The 27,998-nt window shown below is 37.2% G+C and overlaps 5 protein-coding genes and 1 long non-coding RNA gene across 7 annotated transcripts; 3 read left to right on the top strand and 3 right to left on the bottom strand.

Moving 5' to 3' along the window:
* Positions 1 to 4,033: 4,033 nt before the first annotated feature.
* On the bottom strand, positions 4,034 to 5,206 carry LOC125579367. The gene is made up of 3 exons (XR_007317385.1): positions 4,795 to 5,206; positions 4,635 to 4,686; positions 4,034 to 4,562 (listed from the first exon to the last, which is right to left on the bottom strand). It is a non-coding gene; the product is annotated as an uncharacterized LOC125579367 (long non-coding RNA).
* Positions 5,207 to 5,797: 591 nt separating this feature from the next.
* Positions 5,798 to 7,632, top strand: LOC106370987 (vesicle-associated membrane protein 721). Its single transcript, XM_013810995.2, has 5 exons — positions 5,798 to 6,255; positions 6,573 to 6,714; positions 6,802 to 6,922; positions 7,034 to 7,096; positions 7,205 to 7,632. Exons 1-5 carry the CDS (start codon positions 6,063 to 6,065, stop codon positions 7,346 to 7,348), a joined length of 663 nt encoding a protein of 220 aa, XP_013666449.1. The 5' UTR covers positions 5,798 to 6,062; the 3' UTR covers positions 7,349 to 7,632.
* Positions 7,633 to 7,760: 128 nt separating this feature from the next.
* On the top strand, positions 7,761 to 13,952 carry LOC106370988 (chromosome transmission fidelity protein 18 homolog). Its single transcript, XM_048743422.1, has 23 exons — positions 7,761 to 8,405; positions 8,484 to 8,617; positions 8,851 to 8,912; positions 9,000 to 9,137; positions 9,222 to 9,494; positions 9,615 to 9,701; positions 9,965 to 10,066; positions 10,129 to 10,194; positions 10,426 to 10,586; positions 10,790 to 10,834; positions 11,118 to 11,191; positions 11,333 to 11,400; positions 11,623 to 11,691; positions 11,775 to 11,872; positions 11,943 to 12,024; positions 12,130 to 12,208; positions 12,285 to 12,372; positions 12,456 to 12,609; positions 12,694 to 12,885; positions 12,974 to 13,033; positions 13,136 to 13,377; positions 13,462 to 13,561; positions 13,695 to 13,952. Exons 1-23 carry the CDS (start codon positions 8,002 to 8,004, stop codon positions 13,746 to 13,748), a joined length of 2,832 nt encoding a protein of 943 aa, XP_048599379.1. The 5' UTR covers positions 7,761 to 8,001; the 3' UTR covers positions 13,749 to 13,952.
* Positions 13,953 to 15,182: 1,230 nt separating this feature from the next.
* Positions 15,183 to 17,958, top strand: LOC106410783 (nucleolar GTP-binding protein 1). Of its 2 annotated transcripts, none has more exons than XM_048743420.1 (3): positions 15,183 to 15,312; positions 15,610 to 17,668; positions 17,773 to 17,958. In XM_048743420.1, the coding sequence occupies exon 2, from the start codon at positions 15,633 to 15,635 to the stop codon at positions 17,652 to 17,654; it is 2,022 nt and encodes a 673-aa protein (XP_048599377.1). In that variant the 5' UTR covers positions 15,183 to 15,312; positions 15,610 to 15,632; the 3' UTR covers positions 17,655 to 17,668; positions 17,773 to 17,958. The 2 variants fall into 2 exon arrangements, with proteins under 2 accessions (XP_048599377.1, XP_048599378.1); XM_048743421.1 differs by having other exon boundaries at positions 15,236 to 15,314; positions 15,618 to 17,668.
* A 499-nt stretch (positions 17,959 to 18,457) lies between these two features.
* LOC106370989 (probable serine/threonine-protein kinase roco11) lies at positions 18,458 to 22,754 on the bottom strand. Its single transcript, XM_013810997.3, has 8 exons — positions 22,468 to 22,754; positions 20,371 to 22,282; positions 19,992 to 20,297; positions 19,512 to 19,915; positions 19,295 to 19,442; positions 19,096 to 19,218; positions 18,936 to 19,023; positions 18,458 to 18,860 (listed from the first exon to the last, which is right to left on the bottom strand). The coding sequence occupies exons 2-8, from the start codon at positions 22,153 to 22,155 to the stop codon at positions 18,685 to 18,687; spliced, it is 3,030 nt and encodes a 1,009-aa protein (XP_013666451.1). The 5' UTR covers positions 22,156 to 22,282; positions 22,468 to 22,754; the 3' UTR covers positions 18,458 to 18,684.
* A 1,667-nt stretch (positions 22,755 to 24,421) lies between these two features.
* LOC106370992 (probable voltage-gated potassium channel subunit beta) lies at positions 24,422 to 26,158 on the bottom strand. Its single transcript, XM_048743419.1, has 5 exons — positions 25,719 to 26,158; positions 25,363 to 25,558; positions 25,142 to 25,285; positions 24,893 to 25,057; positions 24,422 to 24,808 (listed from the first exon to the last, which is right to left on the bottom strand). Exons 1-5 carry the CDS (start codon positions 26,084 to 26,086, stop codon positions 24,695 to 24,697), a joined length of 987 nt encoding a protein of 328 aa, XP_048599376.1. The 5' UTR covers positions 26,087 to 26,158; the 3' UTR covers positions 24,422 to 24,694.
* Between the last annotated feature and the right edge of the window lie 1,840 nt (positions 26,159 to 27,998).

The following is a 27,998-nucleotide window of genomic DNA, read 5'->3' as shown; positions in this document are numbered from 1 at the left end:
CGTACAAAGTGTGTCTTAGATAACTCGATCAAGTTCCGTACTTGTCGATTATTCGTGACAGGCATAAGAGGAGTATATTCCTATTCGGAGTCATTTGTTTTAAATGATGTTTGGTAAGGAATAGGTTAGCACCATCTTCTCAATTTTGTTGTCCAGATCATAATCTTCTTGTGTCATTTCAAGAAGTTTACCATGTGTACAGCCATCATGCACAAGGAACATTCTTCAACCTTTCCGATTCTTCATCTTTTTCGAATATTTTGTCACCCAAAATGTCTTTGGCCCATACTTCACACTCGCTCTAAGTTTCCAACCACATCCTTGAACACGACACTTAGCCACATACAGAGTTTTTGTTGTCTTATATGCTGAAAATGTAAAATTATATTCCACAGTCACCGACTTCAGCTTTGAAACAAGCTCAGCCTTACTAGCAAAACTATAAACGAAGACTTAGAAATACGTCTACAATTATTAGCTAACAACATTGTCAAATCAAATGAATTATACCTTCATAATTATAAAAAAAAAATTTATTTTCAAAATCACTCAAACCCATTAGGATTAACTAACACACACTGTCAAACAAAAAAACTAGAAAAAATTTAATGAATAATACACAAATTCACATTTTTATAGATTTTTCTATGAAGACTTAATATTTAGTCTCTGAAGATGTTGACGTTCTTTTCAGTTTACAGACGTAGACTGTCAAATAGGTCTACTCTTTGGGTTGGTTTTTGCAATTGACCATTTTACGGGTTGCTTTCTATAGTTGAATAAAAGTTGTAATTTTGTACATGTAGACTTTCATTTCAGTCTACAATTTAAAAAGGTTACTTTTTGCAATTGACCAGAATTCATCCAAGATTTGACTTTCAGAACTAGACTTCATATGCAGTCTACATGTTTGAATTTTTTTGAAAGAGGTTAGTTTTGCAATTGACCAAGTTTGACTTCAAATCAGTAGATTAAAATGAACGTCTACGGGTGTGTAGACTTCTTGTGAAGTCTACTCTCAAATCCGACGGGTTGGTTTTGCATTTGACCAAAATAAAAAAGTAGACTTTATACGCAGTCTACATTTTTTTTTTAAGATAAGAAGACTGCATATGAAGTCTACAATTTAATAAATTTTTGATTGCTTTTTAAACTTTTTGGTCAAACACAAAACTAACCTATTCCACGAAGTCAAAGTTTTGGTCAAATGCAAAACTGACCTTTTATAGACTTTGTTGGCAGTCTACATTTTGTAGACTTCCGTTGAAGTCTATTTTGAAAAGTCAAAAGTTCGGTCAAATGAAAAACTAACCTCTTTTAGGTAGACGTCTTAGTAAGTCTACCGAAAGTTTTATTTTTGTTGTCAAAGGTAAAGACGGAGACTACTGGGGAAGTCTGCGTTAGAAAAAAAATTTGTCTGCTCAATTGCAAAACTAACCCGTGCGTTGACAAATAGACTGCATCGTAAGTCTCCACGGAGGCGTAGACATACAAAACAGTCTACCGTCGCGACACAGATCTGAAAAAGAACGAAAACCATGTAAATAGTTACATTTTTCATGTGTAAAGCTTGTTTCCAACCTTTTCAACCGTCCAAACTCCAAATATGAGCAAAAAGAAGCATCTTTAACGATTCACTAATGAAGAAACTCGAAAATATGAAGTTTGTGATTATGAAAATGATATTTATGAGAGTTTTTTAGATGGAAATGTAGAGGAGATGAGAGAAAATGAAGTTTTTTGGGTTATAATGAGAAAAAAAGTGGTTGAAAATTGAATTCTAGAGCTTTAGAGCTCAAAAATGATGGTTCATGGTGGTTGGAAAAATTGATGATGATGGCATTTTTGTAAATAAGAAGAAATGGTTAGGGTGTATTTGATTTTTTGTTAATTTCGAAATTAATAAAAAAATAAATAAAGTGGAATAGACAGTGAAAGATAGATACATTCTTATCAAGTGGTATCAGCAAGATTTTGATCTCGTGACCGTGGATGTTTCTGTCTAAACCAGGACGGTATTGTTAAATGTTAAGTATCCTACATCGTTAAGGAATGATGGATACAAGTTACCCTTTAAAGCAAAGTTTGCGATCAATGGTAGGTTTAGAAAAAGACTATGGGTCCAACATTTAAAGAATACTAGATCGTTTATCCGCGCTACGCGCGGATTGTATGCTATACATTTTTTTTTTTAACTTTTGATAATTTGAGATTTTCAGTTGTGATATTTAAGCATTACTATATTGATTGATTTTGTCATGCATGGTTAATATATTTGCCATGAAAAAATGAATCTTATAATTTTCATGATTAGTAATTGATTGTATATGTTTAAGTATAATCGAAAAGGGAAATTACTAAAGTGTTACAAAATATATTTTTTAATAAAGTATCTATTTTCTAAATATATTTAAATTTCTGTGTAACATTTTTAATTTTTACGTTTTTAGCCAGTATTTTCTTTCTTATGTTAAGGATTTATTAATTCAAACCAAATAAAATTCCTTAGAAAATATTTATTGTAAGAAACAATAATGTAATCAATTTCCTTATAAAAGTTAGCCAGCTATATATATATATATATATATATATATATATATTTTTTTTTTTTTTTACTAAAGACTCTAACATCTAAAAGAGTATATTGCCCTACTTAGAACTTTAGTAATTTCTTTTATAGCATTTATGTTTGGTTTGGTATACTTTATATCATGTTTTGTTTATTATTTTTCATTTATTTATATGTTCAGTTATATATTTCTTACGATTATAACATATTTTCTTACAATTATAACAATAAAACTAATTTAATATACTCATTGTTTCTAAGTTAAACTATGTGGTATCTCTTATTCAAATAACAAATTAATTTCGTATTAATAATTTTTGCTCTATGGTATTTATTTGTTAGATTATTATTTTTGGTATGAATATTTGTTTTGTTAGCCTACTTTATAATCAATAAAATTTATTCTCACATTATGTGATTTTAATCTCTTATATCTTTATACTTCGGGCTATGTTCTTTAATCTACTTATATTTATTGTTTTTATTGGTGTATTGTCATTTATAGTGTAGAGTTTTTGAGTTTAGCTTTAAGTGAATTATGTCTATATAAGGGTTTGATTTTAAGAGAATAAAAGTATGTTAGCTATTTTTTGTCAACATTATGTTAGCAATTGAAATATTTCTACTGTAAAATTATCTTAATGTGAGCATCCTCTAAAAAAGATAGTATCCAACATTTATGTTATGTCTAGTCAAATATTAGTACCACTTAAAATAAATCGAATATGATTTTAGGCATAGGTACTAAATCTAGAAGTTCCAATTAAATTTGAGAAAATATTAAATTTTAATGTTATTTCAATTATGTATTTTATAAATTCTTTAAAATGTTATGTAATTGGATTAACGTATTTATAAACCTATTTCTTAAATACTTTAAATGATAGTGAATTATGTGGTGTTCAATATTAAATGGAATATATAGCAGTGGTACTTGAAAGGATTTTAACGAAAAATTTAATATAAAAATGTAAAGAATCAAATATATATATTTTAGCTGGTGATTTAAAGGTGGTTTTATGTGGTTTATCTATCAGATGTGTGTCAAAATTATTGATATCGAAGATATTGTGGATTCAGAAATGTAATTTTGACTATAAATTTGAAAGCATATTATTCTATCCTCAAATCTACTCATAAATTATATAGTGAGCCATGAAATTAGTTCTTTTTATTATCAGAAATTATACTCGATACAATGTTATCCTTAGATTCATGGAATTGATAAGAACTGTTATCTTCTTTCTAACTTATTTTAGTATTTTATAGTTCTTTTAAATCTAAAAAACAAAAAAAAAACAATTTTTTTTTATCTTTTTCTTTGCCTCGGCATGTGCAGAAATATGTTTAAAAGAGAGGGATTTGTGATATACAGACAACCTCAGAATCTCAAATGTTCTTACATCAACTGTCTACAGCTTCTTTCTTAAACCTTGTTTTTAATTGTGGTATAATTCATACATCTTCAACCTAACTGGATCGTACTGGTCCATTGCTTAGAAAATAAATAATGCCAAAAAGTAACAAAGAGGCACAACAAACACAATCAAGGTTACAACTTTAAGAACATGAAGACAACACTTTAAAGAGGAAGATGAAGTGGAAAAAAAAGCTCAAACAACTTCATCCGACCTCTAATTCTCTTTCTGAAACTCCTCTTCCGCTTTCTTAAAAACTTGATCCCAATCACTACCAGAACTAAAGTCAAGATAATCATAAGGAACAGCTGTTTTCAAACCAGGAAGCACACTGCAACGGCTCTCAACAATCTATCTGCTCAGGTTCTTCCCATGTATACATCAACGACAATGTTGAGCCACACCAAGTATTAAAATTATCAGCCTAACCCTTCTCTCCGTTACATAAATCCTCTGATTTCAACCCCATCCCAACATTATAATCAAAGAACTCTCCGACTAACGGTTCTGATCGTAAGTCGTAATCCATAGTCCATATCATCGACAATTGTCTGCAACTCCTCCAAGCTGTATTTCTTTTCATGCACCACTATCACACTGTTAGCATGTGTGCGACTAAACAAAAATAAAGAGCAACATTTGATTACCAGAGAAAGCGGTTTTCCTCTCTTCTCGTCTAAGCCATAGGTGAAACCATCTCTGCAATGAAATCAAAGAATCCCTTTCATTAGCAAAGGAAGAAAACCATAATATGCGATCAACAAAACAGACAACAACATCTTCAAATCGAAACTAACGTATATGTACCTTCTCTTCTTGATTACCCTAGAGTACCCTATCATAACAAATTGGCACCGTTGATAGGTTACTACTCTATCAATCGAAGGATGTCAACTGAAGTTCAGCGTCGCCTCCCTCAAGCCTGGGACAATATCGTTGAAGATTAGAGAAGCCATAGCCATCTCGTATATTTTGACGTTTTCTTTGATTGATGCATGAGATTTCTTTTGGTGGCCCTGTAGAGTGGTGAGAATCAAAAAGAGGATAGACATATAGAAGGTGAATGTACGGGATGTGAAGAGATAGCATAAAAGAAGCAAAAATCAGAGAGAAATATATTGGGGGAAGATAAGGGATGTGAAGAGCTACAGTAATGAATTCGATTTGATGAATCATTGTTGTGGATGGGAGCCGTTATACCGGCGACTTGGAACGTGCGGTGAGGTTAGGATCACAGTAGACGAAGAGACAGGACATCGTAGATGGGAGATAAGTTTGTTCGTAAATTTTGGTGGCCTGAAGATGGGCTTATATTACACAAACAATACTAAAAAGACTCAGGCCTGAAAAATACATACGGATTGGTTTTGCTTTGTCCAGTTTGTAAAGGACGTGGAGTTTAAGCAGACGTGGCAACTCATAAGTGGTGTGAATTAAAATGTCGACGTGGATAAGCTGGCTGATGCTCATATATCCCTTTTAATATAGGTTAGATGATTGTGAATGTAATGTCTCTTGTGTTGGACTTGTACCCAAAAAAAAAATGATCAAGATATTTTCTATTATGTCGGTTTGTTTCCTCAGTAGTTAGTAAGAAAGCTAAGAACGTGTGATTTTTTTTTTTTTTTTTTTTTGAACTTACGAACGTGTGAACTTGCTGATCAGTATTCATGAATTTGTGGCTGAACCTAAGACTGCGAAAGTACACGATCATTGGTGTATTTGGAAAAGGACAAAAGACAGACTCTGTGTTTCTCGTCGACTATGGTACATAAAACTTGTCGTAAAATGAAATTAAATTACGATCCGGGAAGCAAAATGGGTCAAAATATCCAGAAATTATTAACTTAGTCCTCGAATATCTTCCATCTTTTTATTCACCCGTCTGTTTAAGAAAATGACCATTTTACCCTTGACTCATTTTCTACTTTTGTTCCGTCTCCTTTTCTCACCTTTAGTCCTCGTTTGGTTGCTCTCTAGTCCTAAATAGATCTGTAGTTTTAACGCGACAGCAACCATAAAATCCTCTGGTTTAGTCGGTCGATCGGATCGAGGATCTAGGGTTCAAAAAAAAAATGGCGCAACAACAGTCGTTGATCTACAGTTTCGTGGCTCGCGGGACGGTGATCCTCGTGGAGTTCACAGATTTCAAAGGCAACTTCACGTCAATCGCTGCTCAGTGCCTCCAGAAGCTCCCCTCTTCCAACAACAAGTTCACCTACAACTGCGACGGTCACACCTTCAACTACCTCGTCGAAGATGGATTCAGTAAGCCTCATCAATTCGTTTCGTTTTTGAATGTTCACCGCGTATATGCGCGAGTTATCTATCGTCTCTTGTAGATTTGTACGTACACGCTTTAGGGTTTAGATCTATAGATGCTGTTTTTTTTATTGCTTATTTTCCGATAGATCTGTGGTTTATTTGGTTGACACTATGTGGAAGAGAACCAACATTGATATGTAAAACGTTTTTACTTGTTGCTTGATTTGAATAACTTATTGTAATATTTTTGTAACGATCCTTTTGGCTGTAACCATATTAGTTAGGCTATATGAGATTGATTTTGTTAATTTGTTGTGCAGCCTATTGTGTTGTTGCGGTTGAATCTGCGGGGAGGCAGATTCCGATGGCGTTTTTGGAAAGAGTGAAGGAGGATTTTAACAAGAGATATGGTGGGGGAAAGGCTGCTACTGCTCAGGCTAACAGCTTGAATAAAGAGTTTGGGTATGTATTTGTTTTGCTAATGCTGTTGATTGTCTCTATAATTACTCTTTGGACTGACTCTTTTTTTTTGGTGTGGTTATTTTGAAGGTCTAAGCTGAAAGAGCACATGCAGTATTGTATGGATCATCCTGATGAGATTAGCAAGCTTGCTAAGGTGAAGGCTCAGGTGTCTGAAGTTAAGGGTGTTATGATGGAAAACATCGAAAAGGTTGAATTCTACCCCTTTGTTATAGTGTCTATTCAATGCATTACATCTTTACCAATGTAACACATGCTTTTGCTGTTAAACCAGTATATAAGAAACTGAATTCATATGCAGGTTCTTGACCGTGGTGAGAAAATTGAGCTCCTGGTGGACAAAACCGAGAACCTTCGCTCACAGGTTAGACTCTGCTGCAGTTATCTCCTGCATACATGTGTACAAATAAGAAGCTGGTTTACCATATTGTCTTATATCTCGTGTTTGATAAAACTCGAACTACTGCTGCAGGCACAAGACTTCAGAACAACGGGGACGCAGATGAGAAGAAAGATGTGGCTTCAGAACATGAAGATAAAACTCATAGTTCTCGCCATCATCATCGCACTGATTCTCATAATCGTGCTCTCAGTTTGCCATGGCTTCAAGTGTTAAAGCCCCAGGAAAATTCAAAACTCTCTTGAGATCTTTCTCACTCGGTACATCGTACTACTGCCCTTTTTCCCTTTATTGTCCTATCACCATCATCATTCTAATGTTTCTGCTTGAATTGGTTTTTGTATAGATAGACATATATATATGTAAGCTTTCACGTTTGCTATATTGCTCGCACCTGATGACGTTGATCCCCTAAGAGATCTAAAACTATTAAAATGATTTTGTGGACTGATGACTGCTTGTGGTGATGATGATAATAAAATGATTACGATTATGATAATGATTATATTGACGAAAAGTCATCAAATGTCAAATGCTGTATATATAAAACTGCTCATCGTCTTGGTCAAATTCTATTTTGTATCTTTCCGACCACCTCCGAGGAATAACCAATAGGGGTTTAACGAATCACAGACGTGGTACAAGACGATCTCTGTCTTAAAATCATTTTGTCGGTTGATTTTTTAAATGTTACACATTTCACAAAGCCTATTTTTGTTAAATGGGCCTAAAACTTAATGGGCCTTAAAACCTACTTTGAGATTCTTCTGCCACAGTTTTCCCGCTAAAAACTCTCTATCATTCCCGCTTAAGCTCACCATCAGATTCCGATTTGCCACTTCCCCGCAAGGTTCCGATCAGATCTGGAAATGGAATTCGATATCCCACTACCGGAGGAGCTTGAGCTTCTCGAAGCCAACTCTTACTATCCCGAAGAAGAAGATGATGACTACCTAAACTTCGAGGAGCCGCCGTATCCTTACCCAATCGACGGCGACGAGGAAAAGGAAGAAGAACGGGAGGCTAATCTCCGGCGATCGGAATCTCCCGATATCAACGGCTGTAAACGACCCAGGAGTATAGTGTCCGATCCGATTGTCAATCTCGACGAAGGCTCTTCTCCAGCCGCGGAGAAGAGAAGCAAAATCGATGATAATAATCGGGTGGAGATGGAAGACGAGGAATGGTTACGGCCACCGCCGATTAAGAAAGTCGTACATGTTATGGAGGAGGAAGAAGAGGTTATCATTCCTCAGGAGACTATTTTGTCCAGGTTACTACTTCTCACGAGACATACGGAGTGGTGAATTTTATTTTATTATTTTAGTAATTTCGTTATTGGAATGTTCAGATACGCTTCTGAGATAGACGGGGAGTGTTTTCCGATTACGGCACCGGACGGAGGAGATAGGGTTTATGCGAAATTCAACCGAGCTTTGGGAGATGAGGAGGTGAAGAAACTGGATGTGAAAGCCAAATCCAATGGTACCAATTTTTCAATTACGCTTTATTGATTTTAGTTGGACATAGGTTATATATATTCAGTCTAGCTTTAGAATATGTGATTTGTTGATCTTAGGCTCATCATAGTTGTGTATGCGAGGATCTCACTCTAGACAAGGCTTCTTCATTTCTTTATAGGCGGCATACAATCTTCTGGCAAGAACTCTATTTTTCTCTTTAAGTTAGAAATTTAGCATTCTTTAATCTTTTTGTAGGTCTTATTAAAGATCCCATCAGTGTTCTTCTAGAACAATCAGAGAAAGAGGCATTTAACAAGGTGAGTTTCTTATAAATTTTGTTTGTGGAGTATGGATGATAGTTATGTTCCCTTCTAAACAGTATATGTTTTCTTTTATCGTTGAAGGTCTTGCAAGCTAGTTCCGAGGATCAGAATGAATCCATCACTGCAGAAACATCTGTAATGCATGAAAGGCTATGGGTGGATAAGTATTCTCCGAGCTCCTTTACTGAGCTTCTCAGTGATGAGCAGACCAATCGGGAGGTATGTTCCATGTCTTGGTAAAGATTCTGGATATATTAGAGGAATCAAGAATCAGTAATTGATGTTTCTAAATGTTGTGTGCAGGTTCTGTTATGGCTTAAGCAGTGGGATGCTTCTGTTTTTGGATCTGAAATTAGGAGCACGACAGATGAAGTATTGTCAGCTTTGAAACGGCATTCTACACCAAGTCATCGTCAAAAATCAGATTCAGCTTTCACAAGGAAAAAACAGTTCAGCAGATGGAGTAAAGATAGTTCTTCATTTCCTAAAAATTCAGACGCGAGTGATAGCAACGCTACAGATAATCATGACTTGCGGAACAAAAAGTCAAAACTTATCGGTCCTCCAGAGCAGAAGGTGTGATAAACTGATTTAGACTTCAATTTTTTCTTCTTAATAAGCTGTTTTTCATTGTCTTATACTAAAACCATTAGTATGAATCGGCTGTAAAAAATTTAATTTTCATTGCTGTTGTAGATCCTTCTGCTTTGTGGCCCCCCAGGGCTTGGAAAGACTACGCTTGCTCATGTTGCAGCTAAGCATTGTGGATACCGCGTTGTGGAGGTATTCTTCTATACCCATTCCTTTACAAGCCAAATTCATAATTTCGCTAGTTAAGTTCTTGTGTATAAGCTGGAGCATATCGTTGTTTAATTTCTTATTGGTTTGCATTGAGTACATTGATTAATGTCCATGTTATCATTCCTGAAAGAAATGGTTCTTCATTATTTACCTCTCCTGCTGCCCCATTTCTCTATGTGCATGATTCTCATTCTTCCGTTCTAGTTTGTTAGGCTTGATTCAACTTGTGTTATTTAATTTTGCAGATCAATGCTAGTGACGAGCGATCAGCAGCAGCCATTGAAACTAGAATTCTTGACGTAGTTCAGATGAACTCCGTCACAGCTGACTCTAGACCTAAATGTTTGGTATGCTTGGCTTACTCTATGTTTATGCCTGAAGAAGAAGAGACTGACGAAAATTTATGCAGGTGATTGATGAGATAGATGGAGCTCTTGGTGATGGAAAAGGAGCAGTAGATGTTATCCTAAAGATGGTATGTATGTGCATGCTTATACTGGGCTCTTAATTTTAGCTTAAGTTTGGCAAATACTGCCTATCAACCCTTTACTCATTTCACCTTTATAAGAAAATTTGGCTAATTTTCTTGCAACTCTAGACCTCCTTTACTTCTCTTAATCTTTATTTGAATTTTACATTTGCTTGAAGTCCAATTCTTGAACTATGTGATAGCATTTTAGTGTATAATTCTATCTTCGCTGCATAGGTGTTGGCGGAAAAGAAGCATGCTACAGGCAAGGAAAATATAGATAATGGGAAGACTTCCTCGAAGAAGGAGCGGCGAACAGCACCACTATCAAGACCCGTCATTTGTATATGTAATGACTTATATGTACCAGCTCTTAGACCTCTGCGACAAATAGCGAAGTAAGTTCGACTTTCTGTTCACTTAGAGCGTCTCTTTTTTCCTGTTTGTTTGGTGATGCTAGCACTATTTTACGTAGAGAATACTGGTTTGCAAATGTTTAATTGTCTTCGGCACGTACTGAGTATATCTGCCTATCAAATGCTCATTCTAGATAAACCTTCGCCTCTTAGTATGATGATACGCTCCTGTGCTTCTCTTACAGGGTTCATGTATTTGTTCAACCAACAGTGAGTCGTGTGGTAAACAGGTAACATATTTTTACTTTGTTGCGCGAGAGAATAATTCTTTTTAGTTTTTTTTTTCCATTCGTTTTGGTAAGTGTACGTACAGTCATTGGTAACTGTTAAGTCCAACTATCAGACATCTGTAAGACTAGTTTCTTCTCTGAGTTGAAAGTCTGGAAATTTATCTTCCCACAAGATGTTATTGCATTAGAATCAGTGAACTATATTCAAATTCCATTTAGTAAACTTCTCCCCGTCTTTATTTATCTGGCAATTACCTTACTAGGCTGAAATGTACAAATGCAGGCTCAAGTATATTTGTAACATGGAGGGGATGAAAACAAGATCTTTCGGTCTTAGTGCCCTTGCGGATTACACTGGTATCTTTCTCCCTTTCCATATGTTCATGTTCATTTTAGTTTGGTCCTTTGCCGATGAGGATGATCTCATATTACTCTTAACTATATAGAGAAGACTTCCTAAATGAGTGCTATCTTTTGCCTTTTATTTGGCGGCAACAGAATGCGATATACGCTCTTGCTTGAACACACTGCAGTTTCTCAACAAGAAGAATGAAACCCTCAATGTGGTGAGTCTTTGATGCGCTTCTTGCCGGCTGAGTGTTTACCCACTCTCATTTTGATTTAGCAAAACTCCAGAACTTTGTACCTTGTGGAAAGCTTTGACTCAGTGAATATTCTAAGTTTACATGAGAAGAAAAGACTGAAACTGAAAATGTCTATTTGATTTTGCATTCTGGGAGATTGAGTTTTCTAATAAGCTAAACAATTGCTTCGTTCTTTTCTTTTAGATCGACATTGGTTCTCAAGTTGTTGGGCGGAAAGACATGTCAAAGAGTCTCTTTGATATCTGGAAAGAGGTAATGAAAGAACAATTAGGTGTCGTAGATTGTTTACTTACAGATCCACTTCATAGAATATTCACGCCTCTTTTCCTTTTTAGATATTCAACAAGAGAAAAATGAAACGAGAACGCTCTAACGACGCTTCTGGCAGTGAGGCCAAAAAATTTGATTTCTTACACTCCCTCGTATCCAGTCGGTACGTACAAGGCAATGATTTCCTCGCATCCTTTACTCCTTGATGCTTAAGTAGTTAACTGAATGTGCAGGGGTGATTATGATTTGATTTTCGATGGAATACATGAAAACGTTTTGCAGCTTCAATACCATGATCCAGCGATGGACAAAACAGTAAGGCAAACTAATGATTTCTAGTGAGCTGTAACTGTTTCGTTCTGTATGTTTTTTGCGGTTATGTTCTGAAATCTTGTTATGTGTAATCCTTTTGATTTGAAGGTTAGCTGCTTGGACTGTCTTGGAACTTCTGATTTGCTGCATCGATATATTATGCGCACCCAGCAAATGCATCTCTACGGTGAAGCACTAAAGCCTTTAAAACTCAGATGATTATTAAGTCTTGTAAATAAGACTGATTTAAAGTTGTGATGCAGCTTATTTACCTAGCCTGGTGATACCTATACATCGTCGAGTGGCTCAGATTCAAAGACCAACTATTCAGTGGCCTAAGTCATATCACAGGTGATTTTGGTCTCATCTTTATATTGATTACGAAAGACATTTCAGCGTCTCTGCTTACAAGTATTCAATATGAAATCTACCAGATGTCGCACGCTTTTGGTGGAAAAGCAGGAGTCCCTGCGGTCTTGGCACCACAAGATACCCCCCTATATTGGGAGGCATTTATCAATCAAGTCTTTCGTAGAAGACTCTGTTTCCCCGCTATTGCATATTCTTTCTCCCCCAACTCTTAGACCAGTATGTCTTCATTTGTTAACACCAACATCCTTATTTGTATGTCCTACTGTTCTCCTAAGGATAACTTCTTGCTACGTTCCTCAGGTGGCATCACATTTGCTATCAGAGAAGCAGAAGGACCAACTGGCGAGTTTGGTCATGCTTATGCACTCATATTCCTTGACTTACAAGAATGTGAAACTTGATCCTGCTATGAGTAACCTCAGGGAGGGTGCTGCTTCAGATGCTTCAGCTCTTGCTTTAGATCCGCATCTATTTGATTTCATTAGTTTCAAGGTTTTGTTTCTGCTTCTTTTGTCTCATCACCTGGCCACTGTAGTTTTCGTTTTGGGATAACACTGATCGCCTTTCCAACGTTTGACAGGGTCGCCAATATAAACATCACGTACTCACCTTAGCAATGAAACAAGTATTGGCACATGAAGTAAGTCTCGCATCCTCTTCGGTGGAATTTGCTATAAATTGTGTCTTTAGTTGCATGAATATCCTGATTGTCTGGTTTTCAAATAAATGTAATAAAACTCAGGTTGAGAAGCAGAAGATATTGCAAGCAAGTGGAGGAAGGTCCGGGATCTTGAGCAAACCACCCGAAATCAAGAAAATAAATCCAGACTTAGTCAGGAAAACTATTGCTGCTTCAAAGGAGAGTCACAAAAATCCAGTTATCTCAAAACCTCCATCAGTCTCAGTTGAAAACGCCACGACTTCAAAACCCAAACCTAGTGATGTGAAAAAGGCATCTCGCACCGCCCTTAGTTTCTTCGACAGGTACTTGTTTATGTTTCGTGCTTTATCACGTTTAGTGCCATGATGATCGTATACTAATTGCATGGTTGGTCTTTGTAAGAACAGGTTTAGAAAGTCGAGGAAAGATTATGAAGATCCAGAGGACGTGCAAAAGCGAGCAACCGCAAAAAGAGATTCACGCCCTCTTCTCTTCAAGTTTAACGAGGTAGGTCACAACACCAAACAATAACTCCAGAAAAGGATGACTCTAAGATAACACCATGGAATCACACTCTAGGAAGCAATATATTCAGGATTTTGTAACTAAGTCCATTGATATGTGTATATTGCACTTACAGGGTTTCACAAATGCTGTGAAGAGACCGGTTAGAATGCGAGAGTTTCTACTGTGATTCTGCAGTGGAGGAAACCTTCGTAAATTGATGCATACTTGCAAAATCAAAAGCTTCTTACTTCCTCTTTTGACCAAATGGATTAAGATTGAGTGTATCTGTGGCATATATGGTGATCAAAGAGAGAAAATGATACTTGTGTTATATATTAATGGGAAACAGTATGCCATTATTTGTTGCACAACACTAGTTTTTGTCTTGCCATAGTTTGTTCAAAACTACAATCTGGGCAAAACCGTTATTAATCAAAGAACAAACAATACTTTCAGATAAATAAATGAATAAGAAAATGCCGAGAAAATAAAATGTTGAACTTATTGTCAAAAAATAAAATAATAAACCAGCTTACTCAAGAGTGTCATTCAAAAAAGTCTCTCTCTAGAAAATTTCCTCTACCTTCTCTCTAAGAAACTTCCCGATAAAGATTGCGAGTTAGGTGATCGGCGGCGGTTAACGTCGTCGGTCACCACCAACCCTTTTGTTTTTTGTTTCTTATGTATAATATTCCGGTTTAGCGGATCTAGTTTTCGCGGTGGCGAAGTTGTAGTATTTTCGCGGTGGCGATTTTGTGGTGTCTCAACCTCCGTTGAAGCAAGTCTTCAAGGTTATCTTCGTTGTTCTTCAATGGAGGCGTATGTATATACAATACTCCTCTTTCGCAATTCATACTCATATTCCATTTGTCTAAAGTGGCGGCTTCTTAGCTTTCTCGGATTTGCACTTACTCCTCTCTTAAAGGAATCAATCTTTGCTCACTCAAAAGTAGGGCCGGTAAATCGGCTAGAGCAAAGTATCCTAATAGCAAGGAAGATGTGATGTTGGATTGATCTTGGCTGTTTCAAATGACGATTTAGATGAATCGGCATCTTCTTTAACTGAAGGTGGTCCGATAAAAATCGTTTATTGAAATGACTGAGAATTCTCAGTTTTAATATCCGATGGTGATGGAGGTTTCCCTGAAGATGATGGTTTAGGCGAAAGAGTAAAGGCAGGGGAATTCATAAGCGTGCCCAGTAATGAAGCTTGAGCATATCGTGTTTTTGCCGGCGGAGTTGCATCCTGGATCTTTTCTTTCCATGCGGTGGCGCGTAAGGGAGCGTGTCTGCTTCAACCGCTTGAAGTCTCATGCAAAAGAAGAAAAAGACACGTGTCTAGACTTATCTCTTTGGAAGCTGCGTGGAATAGTAACAAGATCAAAGAAGACTCATTGCTATTAGGTTAAATATGGGCCTAATAATTTGGGCTTATACTTTATTCGAGTCTGTTGTAATATATAAATGGGTCGTTTGTAATTCTCATGTACTCTGCCCATCTGGGTCTCTCTAATGAAAGAGAATGTTGACAAAAAAAAAAAACCAGCTTACTCCGGTTAAGGCCGGGTTTAAACCGATTCAATGTTCAGCTGGTTTTCACGCTTCTTACGACGGCGTTTCAATTTAGGGTTTTAGGGTTTTTCTTCTTCCTTACATATTTGAGCTCCTCATCACAGAAAAACAGTCTCGTCCGTCATTACTTAGACGGCTCGATTCTCTCTCCTCTACCTTTGCTTCCCCTTGGGTTCTCATCGTAAGTATCTCACTTCTTCGTTCCCTTTCGTTTGTGTAACTAACTCTCTGCTCCCTTCGATTATTAGTTTCAATTGTTCATGAAGATTTTTGCTACTTTTGTTCCAATTCTAATGAAGCTTCGTAAATTTGTTTACCTTTCATGTTTTTCATTAATTCAAATAAAAAAGACGAAACTTCACAAAATTTAATCAGTATCTCATAACAAAGCTTCTAACCTTTTTAATTTATTTATGATTAAGCATTTAAGCTTGTTAAGAGCTGCTGTTATTATGATGATGTATTAATCCAAATTTTCTTGCAGACCAATAAGTAAAAGATGGTGCAATACAATTTCAAGAAGATCACAGTCGTCCCCAACGGGAAAGACTTCATCGACATCATCCTCTCACGCACCCAGCGCCAGACCCCAACCGTCGTCCACAAGGGCTACAAAATCAACCGTCTCCGCCAGTTCTACATGCGCAAAGTCAAGTACACTCAGACCAACTTCCACGAGAAGCTCTCCACCATCATCGAAGAGTTCCCTCGCCTCGACCAGATCCACCCTTTCTACGGTGACCTCCTCCACGTCCTCTACAACAAGGACCACTACAAGCTCGCCCTGGGGCAGGTCAACACCGCCAGAAACTTGATCAGCAGTATAGCTAAAGATTACGTGAAGCTGTTAAAGTATGGTGACTCGTTGTACCGTTGCAAGTGTCTTAAAGTGGCTGCTCTTGGTCGGATGTGTACCGTGTTGAAGAGGATTACTCCTAGTTTGGCGTATCTTGAGCAGATCAGGCAGCATATGGCGAGGCTGCCTTCTATTGATCCGAACACGAGGACTGTGTTGATCTGTGGGTATCCTAATGTGGGGAAGAGTTCTTTTATGAATAAAGTGACCAGAGCTGATGTTGATGTCCAGCCTTATGCTTTTACTACGAAGTCGTTGTTCGTTGGTCATACTGATTATAAGTACTTGAGGTATCAGGTGATTGACACGCCTGGGATCTTGGACAGGCCGTTTGAGGATAGGAACATTATTGAGATGTGTAGTATCACTGCTTTAGCGCATCTTCGAGCTGCGGTTTTGTTCTTTTTGGATATCTCTGGGTCTTGTGGTTATACTATTGCTCAGCAGGCTGCGCTTTTCCATAGTATTAAGTCTTTGTTTATGAACAAGCCTTTGGTTATTGTCTGCAACAAGACTGATCTGATGCCGATGGAGAATGTGTCCGAGGAAGATAGGAGGCTGATTGAGGAGATGAAAGCTGAGGCGATGAAGACTGCTATGGGAGCGACTGAGGAAGCGGTGCTGTTGAAGATGAGTACTCTGACGGAAGAGGGAGTGATGGCTGTGAAGAACGCTGCTTGCGAGAGGCTGTTGGATCAGAGGGTCGAGGCGAAGATGAAGTCCAAGAAGATTAATGATCACTTGAACAGGTTCCATGTCGCGATGCCGAAGCCTCGTGATAACGTTGAGAGGCCCGCTTGTATACCTCAGGTGGTTCTGGAGGCTAAGGCTAAGGAGGCTGCTGAGAAGGAGAAGCGGAAGACGGAGAAGGATTTGGAAGAGGAGAATGGGGGAGCTGGAGTTTACTCCGCTAGTTTGAGGAAGCACTACATCTTGCATCATGAAGAGTGGAAGGAGGACATAATGCCTGAGATTCTCGACGGACACAACGTTGCTGACTTCATCGATCCGGATATTTTGTTGAGGCTTGAGGAGCTGGAGCGTGAGGAGGAGATAAGGCAGGCGAACACTGAAGAAGAGGACTTCGAGATGGACGGGGAAGAGCTCACGGAGGAGCAGAAGCAGCAGCTTGCTGCGATTAGGAACAAGAAAGCTGTGCTTATCCGAGAGCATAGGCTCAAGAAGACCGTTGCGCAGAACAGGTCAACCGTCCCTAGGAAGTTTGACAAGGACAAGAAGTATACTACTAAGAGAATGGGTAGGGAGCTTTCGTCTCTGGGACTTGACCCGTCTTCTGCAGTGAACCGCGCGAGAAGCAAGTCTAGAGGGAGGAAGAGGGATCGATCAGAAGATGCAGGCGACGATGATGCAATGGAAGTGGACGATGAGCAGCAACAGGCGAACAAGAAGCTGCGTGTGAGGTCAAGGTCGAGGTCTATGTCGATAGCGAGATCACAGTCAAGACCTCCTGCTCATGAAGTCGTGCCTGGTGAAGGGTTCAAAGACTCTACTCAGAAGAAGGCGGCGATTAAGATTAGCAACAGCTCTCACAAAAAGAGAGACAAGAATGCAAGACGTGGTGAAGCTGATAGAGTTATCCCAACTCTGAGACCTAAGCACTTGTTCTCAGGGAAGAGAGGTAAAGGAAAAACGGATAGGCGTTGATGAAGCCAAACAAGGTACTTCATCCTCTCTCTATGCTTACTTCTTGGGGGATTGTGTGATGATAATTGTTTGCAATCTTTCGACATTAACTAATGTTATATTGTTTGGTTTCTTGCAGGAACTGGATCGATTGAAGAACATCTCTCAAGTTTTGGATTTTACTTTACCTTTTGTTTACTATTATTATTATGCTATGCATCTTTTGTTGTTTTCCTACAGACATGATATGAAACATTGTAGCTTCTCCTGCGACAAATGTGTTTTGAGGACTAAGAATCGTTTAATGGATTTTATTTTAATTAAATTTTTGATTCAAGATCTTATGTAAATTTATAGATGGAGCATGGAAGGAACACGATCCTTATACAGGATAGGGATGGGTCTACAGAAAAGATGGATCAACTGATACTATGATGGGTGCAATGTCTATTCGCAGGAGTCTATCACTTTTATATGCTGAATGTGAAGCTTTGATATGGGCGATGGAGTGCATGAAGACCCTACAAATTTCAGAGGTGGTGTTTGCAACAGACTGTTCTCAACTGGTGAAGATGGTGTCTACACCGACAGAATGGCCGGTGTTCACTACACACATGGAGGAGTTTCTACGATGTAAGGAATTCTTTCTTAACTTTACTATCCAGCATATACCGAGGGCGCAAAATACTCTGGCGGACAAACTGGCACGCGGTGCTAGGACTTCGCCATCTGCTATGGTTTATGTTGATTCTGTTCCCCCGAGGTGGCTCTCGGATCAGGAACCTTCCTAGTTTCTTAGCCTTTTGTTGTAAAAAAAAAAAAAAGATCTTATGTAAATTATTTTCTTTTGATGAAGAAAAGATATTTCTTACAATAAATAAAAGAAAAAAAAATTGTATTGTTACTCAAATAGACCATCAACTTATCTTTGGGTATACATACAACTTTTTACCTGAACCAGTAAATGCCTCAAATACTAATTTACAGACTCCGCACAACTTACGTTGAGTGTTTTTTTTTTGCTTCTCTAAATATTCATTAGAGAGAGCATTTAGGTTCGTCGCTTGGGTTGCAAGGCAACAGTCATTGACCTTAGCCGATCAACAATCTCAGTGAACGACGGCCTCACTCCGGGATCGAACGACCAGCATTGCTCCATCAACTTCCTCCACTCTGATTCACACCGTTCTGGTACCTGAGGTCTCAGCGTATTGTTCACAATCCCACCTTCATTTATATCAAACAAACAACACACATCAAAACCGAATATACTTTTAGGAAGTGTTGCTGCTGTAAACATACCAATGATAGCACCGCAGTGAAGATTCGCATATGGTTCTTCTCCTGTTAAAATCTCCCACATGGCGATACCAAATGAAAACACATCTACCTGCAAAAACAAACATATAAGTTTTGTTTGTTACATTGATAGAGACTTAATGTTTTGGACTCAACACAGTACTTTCTCTGAGACGCGATTGCTGCTCCCATTTAGCAGCTCTGGCGCCATCCATGGGAGAGTTCCTCTTACTCCACCAGACACAAGCGTGTTTCTTTTTATTCTCGACAGTCCAAAATCACCAACCTGTAAATATAGAACAATGAGATACTGAGATGAGCGAAAAAAAGAAGACAGTGTGATTTGGGGGGAATAAGTTTACCTTGCAAATGGGTCGTTGTGGATCCCTCAAGTTTACAAGCAAGTTATCACATTTGAGATCAAAATGAACAATATTCTTCATGTGTAAATACTCCATCCCAAACGCAGCATCTAGAGTTAGCATCAACCTTTTGCGCCTATCTAGCGATCTGTCCAAAACAGTTTCCATCAGTAAACTATTGATGTCATCTCGCTAAAGGTCCTAAGAATCATTTTACCTGTCTTTTCTCTGCAAGACATGTCTTAAAGATCCGTTCACCATATACTCAGTAACTGTTGCCATTGTTCCACCAGGTCCGTCTGGCACAACTCCATAAAAGGCCACCACATTCGGATGGTGAAGATTCGCCAATATCCGAGCTTCTCTCCAGAAATCTTTAGTCTGTCGTGCTTGCTCTGACGATCCACCAGAGAAGCAGCTATTCTTTATCCTCTTGATAGCTACATCAGTTCCTCTCCACTTCCCATAGTACACAGTTCCAAATGTACCCGATCCTAGCTCGTGCAAGTCTTCAAGATCAGTGTTCTTGATTATCTGTAAGCCGTAGATTCCAGCTTCCATCTCAACCATTGCAGCTTCGCTGAATGATTCGTCAGTGTTTCTGCTTTTCTTATACTTTTCCTGTAATGTAAACAAAGACCTTAGGAAAGCCAGAACCTTCTAATATAATAAGACAGACTAAATAGCGATCGTATACCTCGTTTGCATTTGTATTCTCTTCCTCCCTTGTGTAAGATTTGTGATCATCGTCTGACCCACTTTGTACATGAGGGACAATGGTAGCTGACAAGAGACTATCAGCGTTTTCTTCGTTTGTCACATCCTCAACCATGAACTGTGGAACAAGCAGCTTGTGTCTGAAGAAATCATCAGAGTCCTGTGTGTGAATAAAAGCAGCATCTCTGCTTCCCACCCTCCTAAGTGGCATTCCGCAATAGTGAAAGCTCTCATCTTTAGGAAGAGAACTCTGAGTTTCTGAATCATCATTATTTGACTCCAAAACCTGCACCCAGTTAGACAGAAACTCAAAAAACAATTGCTACCGTTGCACAAGGAATAAGGTAAACTATGCTTACACATCTGGGAACCATAGGCTCCTTCTGTCTCAGACGTTCGTCTGGGAAATGTTTGTTGGGTGAGGAGTAATCTGCTTGACCACTTGACTTTTGATCTGTATCTGAAGTGTGGTTATTTCTGATGAGAATATCTAGTGAGATGTCATGCTGGAAACCTCCATTTGATTTGTCCCTCGAACCACCAACATGATTCTCGTTGGTGTTGGCTGATAGAGAAAAGACTGAGCTTCCTGAATCACTTGAAGTAAGCTGTGCAGATGGTTGATAATTCGGACTGAAATAACTAGTACCATGTTTCTTTGATGATGACTGATCAAAAGTATGATCACGGTCCATCAAACTATCAGGAGGTTCAATGTTGAAATCAAGCTCCTTACTCCTCTTCCCGCCTTCCGGTTTCTTGAAATAGATATCATCACTATCTTCTTCCCACTTTGAAGTAGCCACAACATGCAGTTTCTTCCTCAGTATCTTCCACGGTTGTCTAGTAAACGCTTCTAGCCCATTGTTGATTTGGCTCTCGTCATGAAGCTGTGGATCAGAGAGAGCGTTTTTCTTAAGCGTCGCTCCCATATAACCTTGGCCGCCATGAGGGTAAACATCGTCGCTTGGGCTCCTGTCAAGAAGATTATGCACCTGAGCATTAGTCTCAAACAAGAACCTATGTTGCTGCTGTGGGAAGTTTGGTGGAACCAAGTAAGGGCGACTGTTGTTATCAAAGAAACCATTCTGATCAACAAAGTAAGGGATGTCTGTGTTTGCTCTCTTGTGAACTGAGAAAGGAGATGGCGGAGGAGATTGCTGAAGAAACGAGTTGCTTGGTATCTGCATTCTAGGCACAAAATGATTCATATACGGATTCATGAACGTTGTTGGACTGTTGCTGTCTTTGTGAGCAGAAGTAGGCGAGTCTCGGATATGAAACGTGGGACTAAACTCCGAAGCGTTCCCAAACTGCGTCGTCTGACTAGTCCCGCTTTGCCCGCTTGAGCTCTTATGAGGACTCACATCCACAACACCATTCAGAGCTGAAACGTACTGATAATGATCCATATCATTCTGCTGGTGTGTGTTTCGGTTCCTCTCGTTGAAAATCTTGGGAGACTCTGATGATTCTGTAGAAGAGACGAGAAAGACTCTTATCCTCTGAGAACCACCTTTCGTTTCAGCTTCTTGATACTCTTCAATCATATGAAGAAGATCCTCATCAGAGCAAACGGATATAAGCGCATCAAGATCTTCTCCAGGCAACTGATACTTGATCGTGTGGGGATGGTTGCACAGAGCGTAAGTCTTGTGCATCAGCTCGTTTAATCCAACGTGTTTCCGTATGGAGATGATCCGGGTCTCCCCTCCGATGTATCTAAGCTTCCCGTCGCCAGGTCTCTGTAAGATCCTTCCCCCAAAGCTGCAAAGAAGCTTCAAGATCTCAGGCATAAAAGCATCTAATGTTGTTGCTGTTGCAGTCCTCCGAGGCGAGTCAGCAACAACATTGGAGGGATGATTAGTAACACCTTCTGAGATGTTGGAATCAACTCTCTGAAGACCAAGAATCCTGTTGAAATCCTCGTAAACAAGATGTCGATTGTTATGATTATTAGCCTCAACGTTTCTGTTAGGAACAAGCTGTGGTCTTCGTTGAGCAGCAACATCCCTTAAAAACTCGTTTGAAAACTCCTCTCCTGTCTGAGAACAGACATCGTCGTCATCACGCGTGTTATTACCACAACCGTCATTATTATATAAGTGATGATGATTGGATCTGCCAGGGAACTCCATTCTCATGTCCTAACACCAAAAAAAAAAGACTTCTTCTTTCTTCCTCTCCCAAAAAGAGATTTTATTTCTTAATTCTTCTAAGCTCTTTGAGGAATTATAACGAACAGGTTGCGCCTCCAATGAACACAACTAGCTACAAGATCATATTTTAACAAAAAAAAAAAAAAAAAATCAAACAGAGATCAGAGACTGATCCTCATTCAAACGTGTTTTGACATTTTCGATTCAAATGTGTGTTAAAACATACAAGTAAGAGCCAGATCATAAATAAAGATCAAATCTTTGTTGGAAGTGGATAATAAAAATTGAAGCTTTTACCTGGGGAAAAATGGCAAATGGCGAAGGAATGAGAATGAGAATGAGATTTAACAATGGAGGAGGAGGAGGAGGAGGATGGATGACACACAAAAAGAGATTTTTTTGGGTAAACGTGAAGAATGTTAATCGAAGTTTGTGTAAAAAAGGATACGAAAGTTGAGAGGTTTTTGATTTACGAGAGAGAGAGAGACGCTGAGAAGCGCTCTCAAAAAATAAAAAAACGCGGGTGGGTGTGGTGGTGAGAGAGAGACGACAAACTCCAATAACTAACTTCTCTTTCTATTTTTTTTTTCTTTCTATAAAGATTATAAATTAATATAAAAAAAATTGATTTTATTTGTTTCACTTGTACTCTTGAGATCATCTACCTATTAATAAATTTTTAATCCGGATTTAAAACCTTCTTTTTTTCCTCAAATAGTAAATTGATCATGTGAAGGTTTTAGGAGGAACGATTTTATCTACTTTCTTTAGACAATTCTAAAACTTCTGATTTAACTAAATAAAACAGAATATCCCTAAATTAGTTTTTAAAATCGAAGTTGTAGAATGTCTTCTATCTATGTGGGATATTCAGAAATGTACGTGCATGTGTGTTTTAAAAGAAACTAAATAATTGCCAAAAGGTAGGCTAACATTATTTAAATTATCATAAAATATAATTAGAAATTAAAATTGAATATAGTTTTGGTTTATAAACGAAAATTTAAATAAAATGAAATTAATTAATTTCAAAAATACATTTACTAATAATTTTTAAAGATTTTGTTAGAAATAAATATTTATTTCTATTTTAATTTTTTCAAAAAAAATTTCTAATAAAATAAAAATCATGATTTTTTGATGAGTGATATTTTTATTTGGACCATCATTTAAATTTTCTATTAAATGTATATCACTAATGCTAATATATATAATATTTTTTAATACTTTAATCATAATATCTTTTATATCTTTTAATTTTTTAAATTTTTTAAAAATTCTAACAAATCTTCTTTAAAAAGATTATAATAAGATCTTAATTGTCATAAATTGAATATAAATATTTTCAACTAATTTTGTAATTAGTAATGAAATGTTACTAAAAGAATAAAAATATATCCTATTTTATCAATTTTATAATAATATCTATCATTTTAAAATAAAAACGTTATATTGAACAAAATATGATAAAATTATTTTAAATTGAAAAGTTAACATATTTTATTTTCATAAATATTTTATATTTATGCTAAAAATATAATATGTTGGTAGAACGGGTTAATATTAGTAAACTATATAATACATGTATAAAAATTTAAATTATCTTAAACTTTTTAATATACAATAATTTATTATATAAAATTAATAAACATTAAAAAATACTAAAAAAATCTAGCGATTTGAATTACGGATCATGATTATAATAAATTAAATACAAAATTGTTTTTATATATGTTATTTCATGCATTAAAAAAATTAGTTTAGTAATCAAACGCAAATTTAATAGGACAAATATATAATAAGCAATATATATGTGATGATTTTAATTTACAGCATGAAAACTATAAAATTATTATATTTGGCATAATTATACAAACATTTAAATATGTGAGTAACATTAAAAATATATAATAATTATGTAAAACAAATATCTATATATATAAATGCGAAAATATATACCCGCACGGTTGTGCGGGTGGAAATCTAAGTTAGTTTTTAAAATCGAAGTTGTAGAATGTCTTCTATGTGGGGTATTCAGAAATGTACGTGCATGTGTGTTTTAAAAGAAACTAAATAATTGCCAAAAGGTAGGCTAACACATTAGACTAGGATGGTGCTGACATTATGATGTGCACGTTCAGCATTACATACTTTTCCATCAAATCTCGTTTTTTATAAAATAAAACTTGTATGATAATCAAATACTTTAGTCTTTAGCTTTTTAACAACCGTTTTAATGAGCTTTTCAATATACTACTAACCTCATGACATTGCAACTACAAGAACCAACTTTTAAGTTTCACTAACAAATAACAACAATAGACTCGTTTTAAGAAGTGGAAAACAACACATTACTCTCTCTGTCTCTGAGTCTTAAAGATGCATGAGAACAAACAAAGCCAACACGTGACAACTTCCAAGAACAACCATCACACACAGCCTACAAATGATATCCTTTTTTTTCTTTTCAGCAACACTCTTCTGAAACCAATCAAATACAGAAGATAGATCTCAGGATTTGGTTTTAGCGGTACGATTCAGGACGTTTCGGTTTGCTCTGTATAACTTGCTCGATCTTGTCCAGAACATGTGGTGTCAACAACGGTATCACATCAACAGCCTTCATGTTTTCTTGAATCTGTGTAAGATACCCCCAAAAGAAAATAAAATATTATTTCAAATCTTGGATTAACATCCACTATGTTCCTATTGAAGAACTGACCTGTGACTCCCTTGTGGCACCGGTGATAACAGATGACACATTAGGATTTGAAGCACACCATGCGATTGCAAGCTGAGCCAAGGTCACACCTAGCTCATCTGCAATCGGTTTGAGCCCGCTAACTTTCTTCAGCACGTCATCCACAAGTGATCTATTGGCAAGGTTCTGCAAAATAAGTAGATGTATTAGATGCAGAAGCAGAGAGAGTTCAAAACAAATATGACAAAGAATGAAAAAGATAAAATATACTTTGTAGTTCTCCAATGCAAACCGGCTGTCTGAAGGAATAGACCCCTTGTTGTATTTACCAGTGAGCACACCAGACGCAAGTGGGCTCCAAGTAGTGAGACCTATGCCATGGTTGGTGTACAGAGGAAGAAACTCTGACTCAACCTACACAACAAACAACTTAAGGCTTTAACAAGAAGAGATCTAAGGATGTAGTAACTAAAGTGTTAGAGATTACAAACTTTGTGCCTAGTGAACATGTTGTACTCAGGCTGCTCCACGACTGGACCAACCAAATCAAGCCTCTCAGCAGCTCCCCATGCCTCGGTGATTTGCTGAGCCGACCATTCACTTGTTCCCCAGTAGAACGCCCAACCCTTATCAATCACATAGTTCATCGCTCTCACCGTCTCTTCAATAGGTGTTGAAGCATCAGGCCTGTGACACATAATAATAATAACCCAATACAAAATTCATATACATAAATAGATATCTTATTAAGATCAATCCAAAGATGGCAACTTTGAGACAAATATAGAAACTAAAACCCTAAATTAGATCTTCAAGAACGAATAAAAATCAAATCTTTTTAATTCACCTGTGGCAATAGAGGACATCAACGTAGTCCATATCGAGTCGTTTGAGAGAAGCTTTGGTTCCTTCGACGATATGTTTCCTCGACAAACCCTTGTCGTTAGGACCAGGCCCACCCCAGAAGATCTTGGTGGAGACGACTATGTCGGATCGGCGCCAGCCCAGCTCGCGAATCGCCTGACCCATGATCTCCTCGGCTCGGCCATTGGCGTAGACCTCGGCGTTGTCGAAGAAGTTGACTCCGTGATCACGGCAGCACTGGAGAATCGATTTGGCTTCTTTCACGTCGAGCTGGTTGCCGAAAGTGACCCACGCTCCGAACGAGAGCGTGCTCACTTTCAGTCCCGATTTGCCCAGATTCTTGTACTGCATTTTCGATTTGGTCTAGTCTCTCTCGATCTCTGTCTGAATAGATATGCTAAGTACAATTCTGACACAAGTGATGCTTGTGAAAAAGAACGAATAAGCTACCGGTTTGGTTTTAACTTTCCGGTTTATGTTAACCGGTTTCGTGAGTCTGAATCACTGTCACGTGGTATGGGCTCTGTCACTCCACTTGGGAATATGCTTACACTCACGTTCACACCGAAAGAACAGAAACGTATTTCGAAATATTTTTCAAGCTATGTATCTTGGGCTTTGTTTCTGTGTAGGCCTATTAAAGGCCCATTAGTATCTTAGTTTTCCAGGTTTTTTCAGTTACTCACTCTCACATCATTTCAGGTTTTTTTTCCAGGTTTTTTCAAACAAGACATTGACATGACAATGTTTATTATTAACTCATGTTCAAAAACGCGGCCGATTTGCCGCGTTTGCGGCCGTCGAAACGCTGATCGGAGACCAACCGTCGCGATTTTAGCCAACGCGGCACAAAAATCGGTTGACCATTAATTGGCCGTGAAATAATTATTAAGCGCTATTAATGGCACTAATCACTGATTTATAACACAAATAAAATTGTTTTAGGCCCAAATAGTTAGATGGGCCTTGGCCAAATCGTAGACAATTTGAGTTCAATTCAAGGAATAACCTATCATATTTATACTAGTTGAATCTGCTGTGAAATATTGACATTGTCCGATGTGGGAGGTTTACGATTTGTCATTTATTAAAAATATAAATGTAAAATTGACAATGCTGAGAGTTGAACCTGTGATATGATGGTCTATCACAAGTTTGATTACCTATATAGACCACTTTAAAATATTGGTATTTTCCCCTTAAAGTATTTAATCTTCGTGTGGTTATATGCAAATCAAGAAAAAATGTTTAAAATTATACAATATATTAATTGAAATATTAAAAATAAATATGTTTATATGAAAATCAAGAAAAAATGTTCACGATTATCTTATATATTAAATTAAATATTAAAAATAAATAAAATAATAATTAAATTAATCCCCGCGTATACCCCGCTTAATCCCCGATTTTTTGGTAACTCGCTAGGCTTAGAGTCGCCGCCCGACTAGCGCCTAGCGTAGTTTCGAACATATTAACACATCTAATTTCAGAAATTTTACGAACTGGCTGCTAACCGTCAAATCTTGAAATGATGTTTTTTGGTTCTATTTATTAGATCGATTATATAACTTTATGGAACGGCATTTTTAATACCAATTTGACATTTTTAAAGTTCTCTGAAACTTTTAAAAAAAATTGAAAGATAATATCATCCACAAACTGATTGTATTCTACAGAATTATTTTGTAAGCTATAGGTTCGCTATTTTACTATGTAACCAAACAAGCTTCAAGCAAAAAAAAAGTTATATTTAACCATTATGCATTTGGATTGTTAAACTAGGGAATTTTAGAAAAAAGTACAGATCTAATAATATTGTTTGAGAATCAAGTTCCTTATAACTATGAGTAGATATTAGGTAGAGTCTGTGAAATTATAAGTTTAGTTGGTAATGAATGGGTTGGGGAGACATATTGCATTTGATGGCATGTGGGTGTGGGGTTTTGCTTCGCTACCCATCTTAAAGAAAATTCCAGTTTTATTGGCCACCAAGAAAAGAAGAAGGCAAAGATTAAAAGGTTCGCCTAAATCTCCAACCAAGGGTTGACATTTTTCATTGATTTCTTATATTCATTTCTGCGTACGTTATCAAGTCATATTTTAGCTTTTCTGATCCTTTCTTCAGTGATACTAATCATTTTTGTGTTATATATCCGACATTGTTATCTTGATATTTTATAATCTTATAACAAATGATATTTTACTGTCTAAGATATATGATTTAATAAACACAATCAAAGAATTTCATGATATCCACGAT

The sequence above is a fragment of the Brassica napus genome, chromosome A10, assembly GCF_020379485.1.
Source record: "Brassica napus cultivar Da-Ae chromosome A10, Da-Ae, whole genome shotgun sequence".
Classification (NCBI taxonomy): Eukaryota; Viridiplantae; Streptophyta; class Magnoliopsida; order Brassicales; family Brassicaceae; genus Brassica; species Brassica napus.
The sequence above is the reverse complement of the archived record's forward strand: the minus strand, read 5'-3'. Positions and strand labels throughout refer to the sequence as shown.

Bases quoted from the DNA above. Each gene is read 5' to 3' on its own strand.
- LOC106370987 (XM_013810995.2), top strand. From the start codon at position 6,063: ATGGCGCAACAACAGTCGTTGATCTACAGTTTCGTGGCTCGCGGGACG. The intron at 6,256-6,572 runs GTAAGCCTCATC...TTTGTTGTGCAG, and splicing joins CCTCGTCGAAGATGGATTCA to CCTATTGTGTTGTTGCGGTT. The intron at 6,923-7,033 runs GTTGAATTCTAC...ATTCATATGCAG, and splicing joins TGATGGAAAACATCGAAAAG to GTTCTTGACCGTGGTGAGAA.
- LOC106410783 (XM_048743420.1), top strand. From the start codon at position 15,633: ATGGTGCAATACAATTTCAAGAAGATCACAGTCGTCCCCAACGGGAAA.
- LOC106370989 (XM_013810997.3), bottom strand. From the start codon at position 22,155: ATGAGAATGGAGTTCCCTGGCAGATCCAATCATCATCACTTATATAAT. The intron at 19,219-19,294 runs GTAAACTTATTC...CTATATTTACAG, and splicing joins CACAACGACCCATTTGCAAG to GTTGGTGATTTTGGACTGTC. The intron at 18,861-18,935 runs GTATGTTTACAG...ATATAAATGAAG, and splicing joins TCACTGCGGTGCTATCATTG to GTGGGATTGTGAACAATACG.
- LOC106370988 (XM_048743422.1), top strand. From the start codon at position 8,002: ATGGAATTCGATATCCCACTACCGGAGGAGCTTGAGCTTCTCGAAGCC. The intron at 8,913-8,999 runs GTGAGTTTCTTA...TTATCGTTGAAG, and splicing joins AGAAAGAGGCATTTAACAAG to GTCTTGCAAGCTAGTTCCGA. The intron at 10,067-10,128 runs GTATGCTTGGCT...AAATTTATGCAG, and splicing joins ACTCTAGACCTAAATGTTTG to GTGATTGATGAGATAGATGG.
- LOC106370992 (XM_048743419.1), bottom strand. From the start codon at position 26,086: ATGCAGTACAAGAATCTGGGCAAATCGGGACTGAAAGTGAGCACGCTC. The intron at 25,286-25,362 runs GTTTGTAATCTC...TTTGTTGTGTAG, and splicing joins ACATGTTCACTAGGCACAAA to GTTGAGTCAGAGTTTCTTCC. The intron at 24,809-24,892 runs GTCAGTTCTTCA...TATCTTACACAG, and splicing joins GTGCCACAAGGGAGTCACAG to ATTCAAGAAAACATGAAGGC.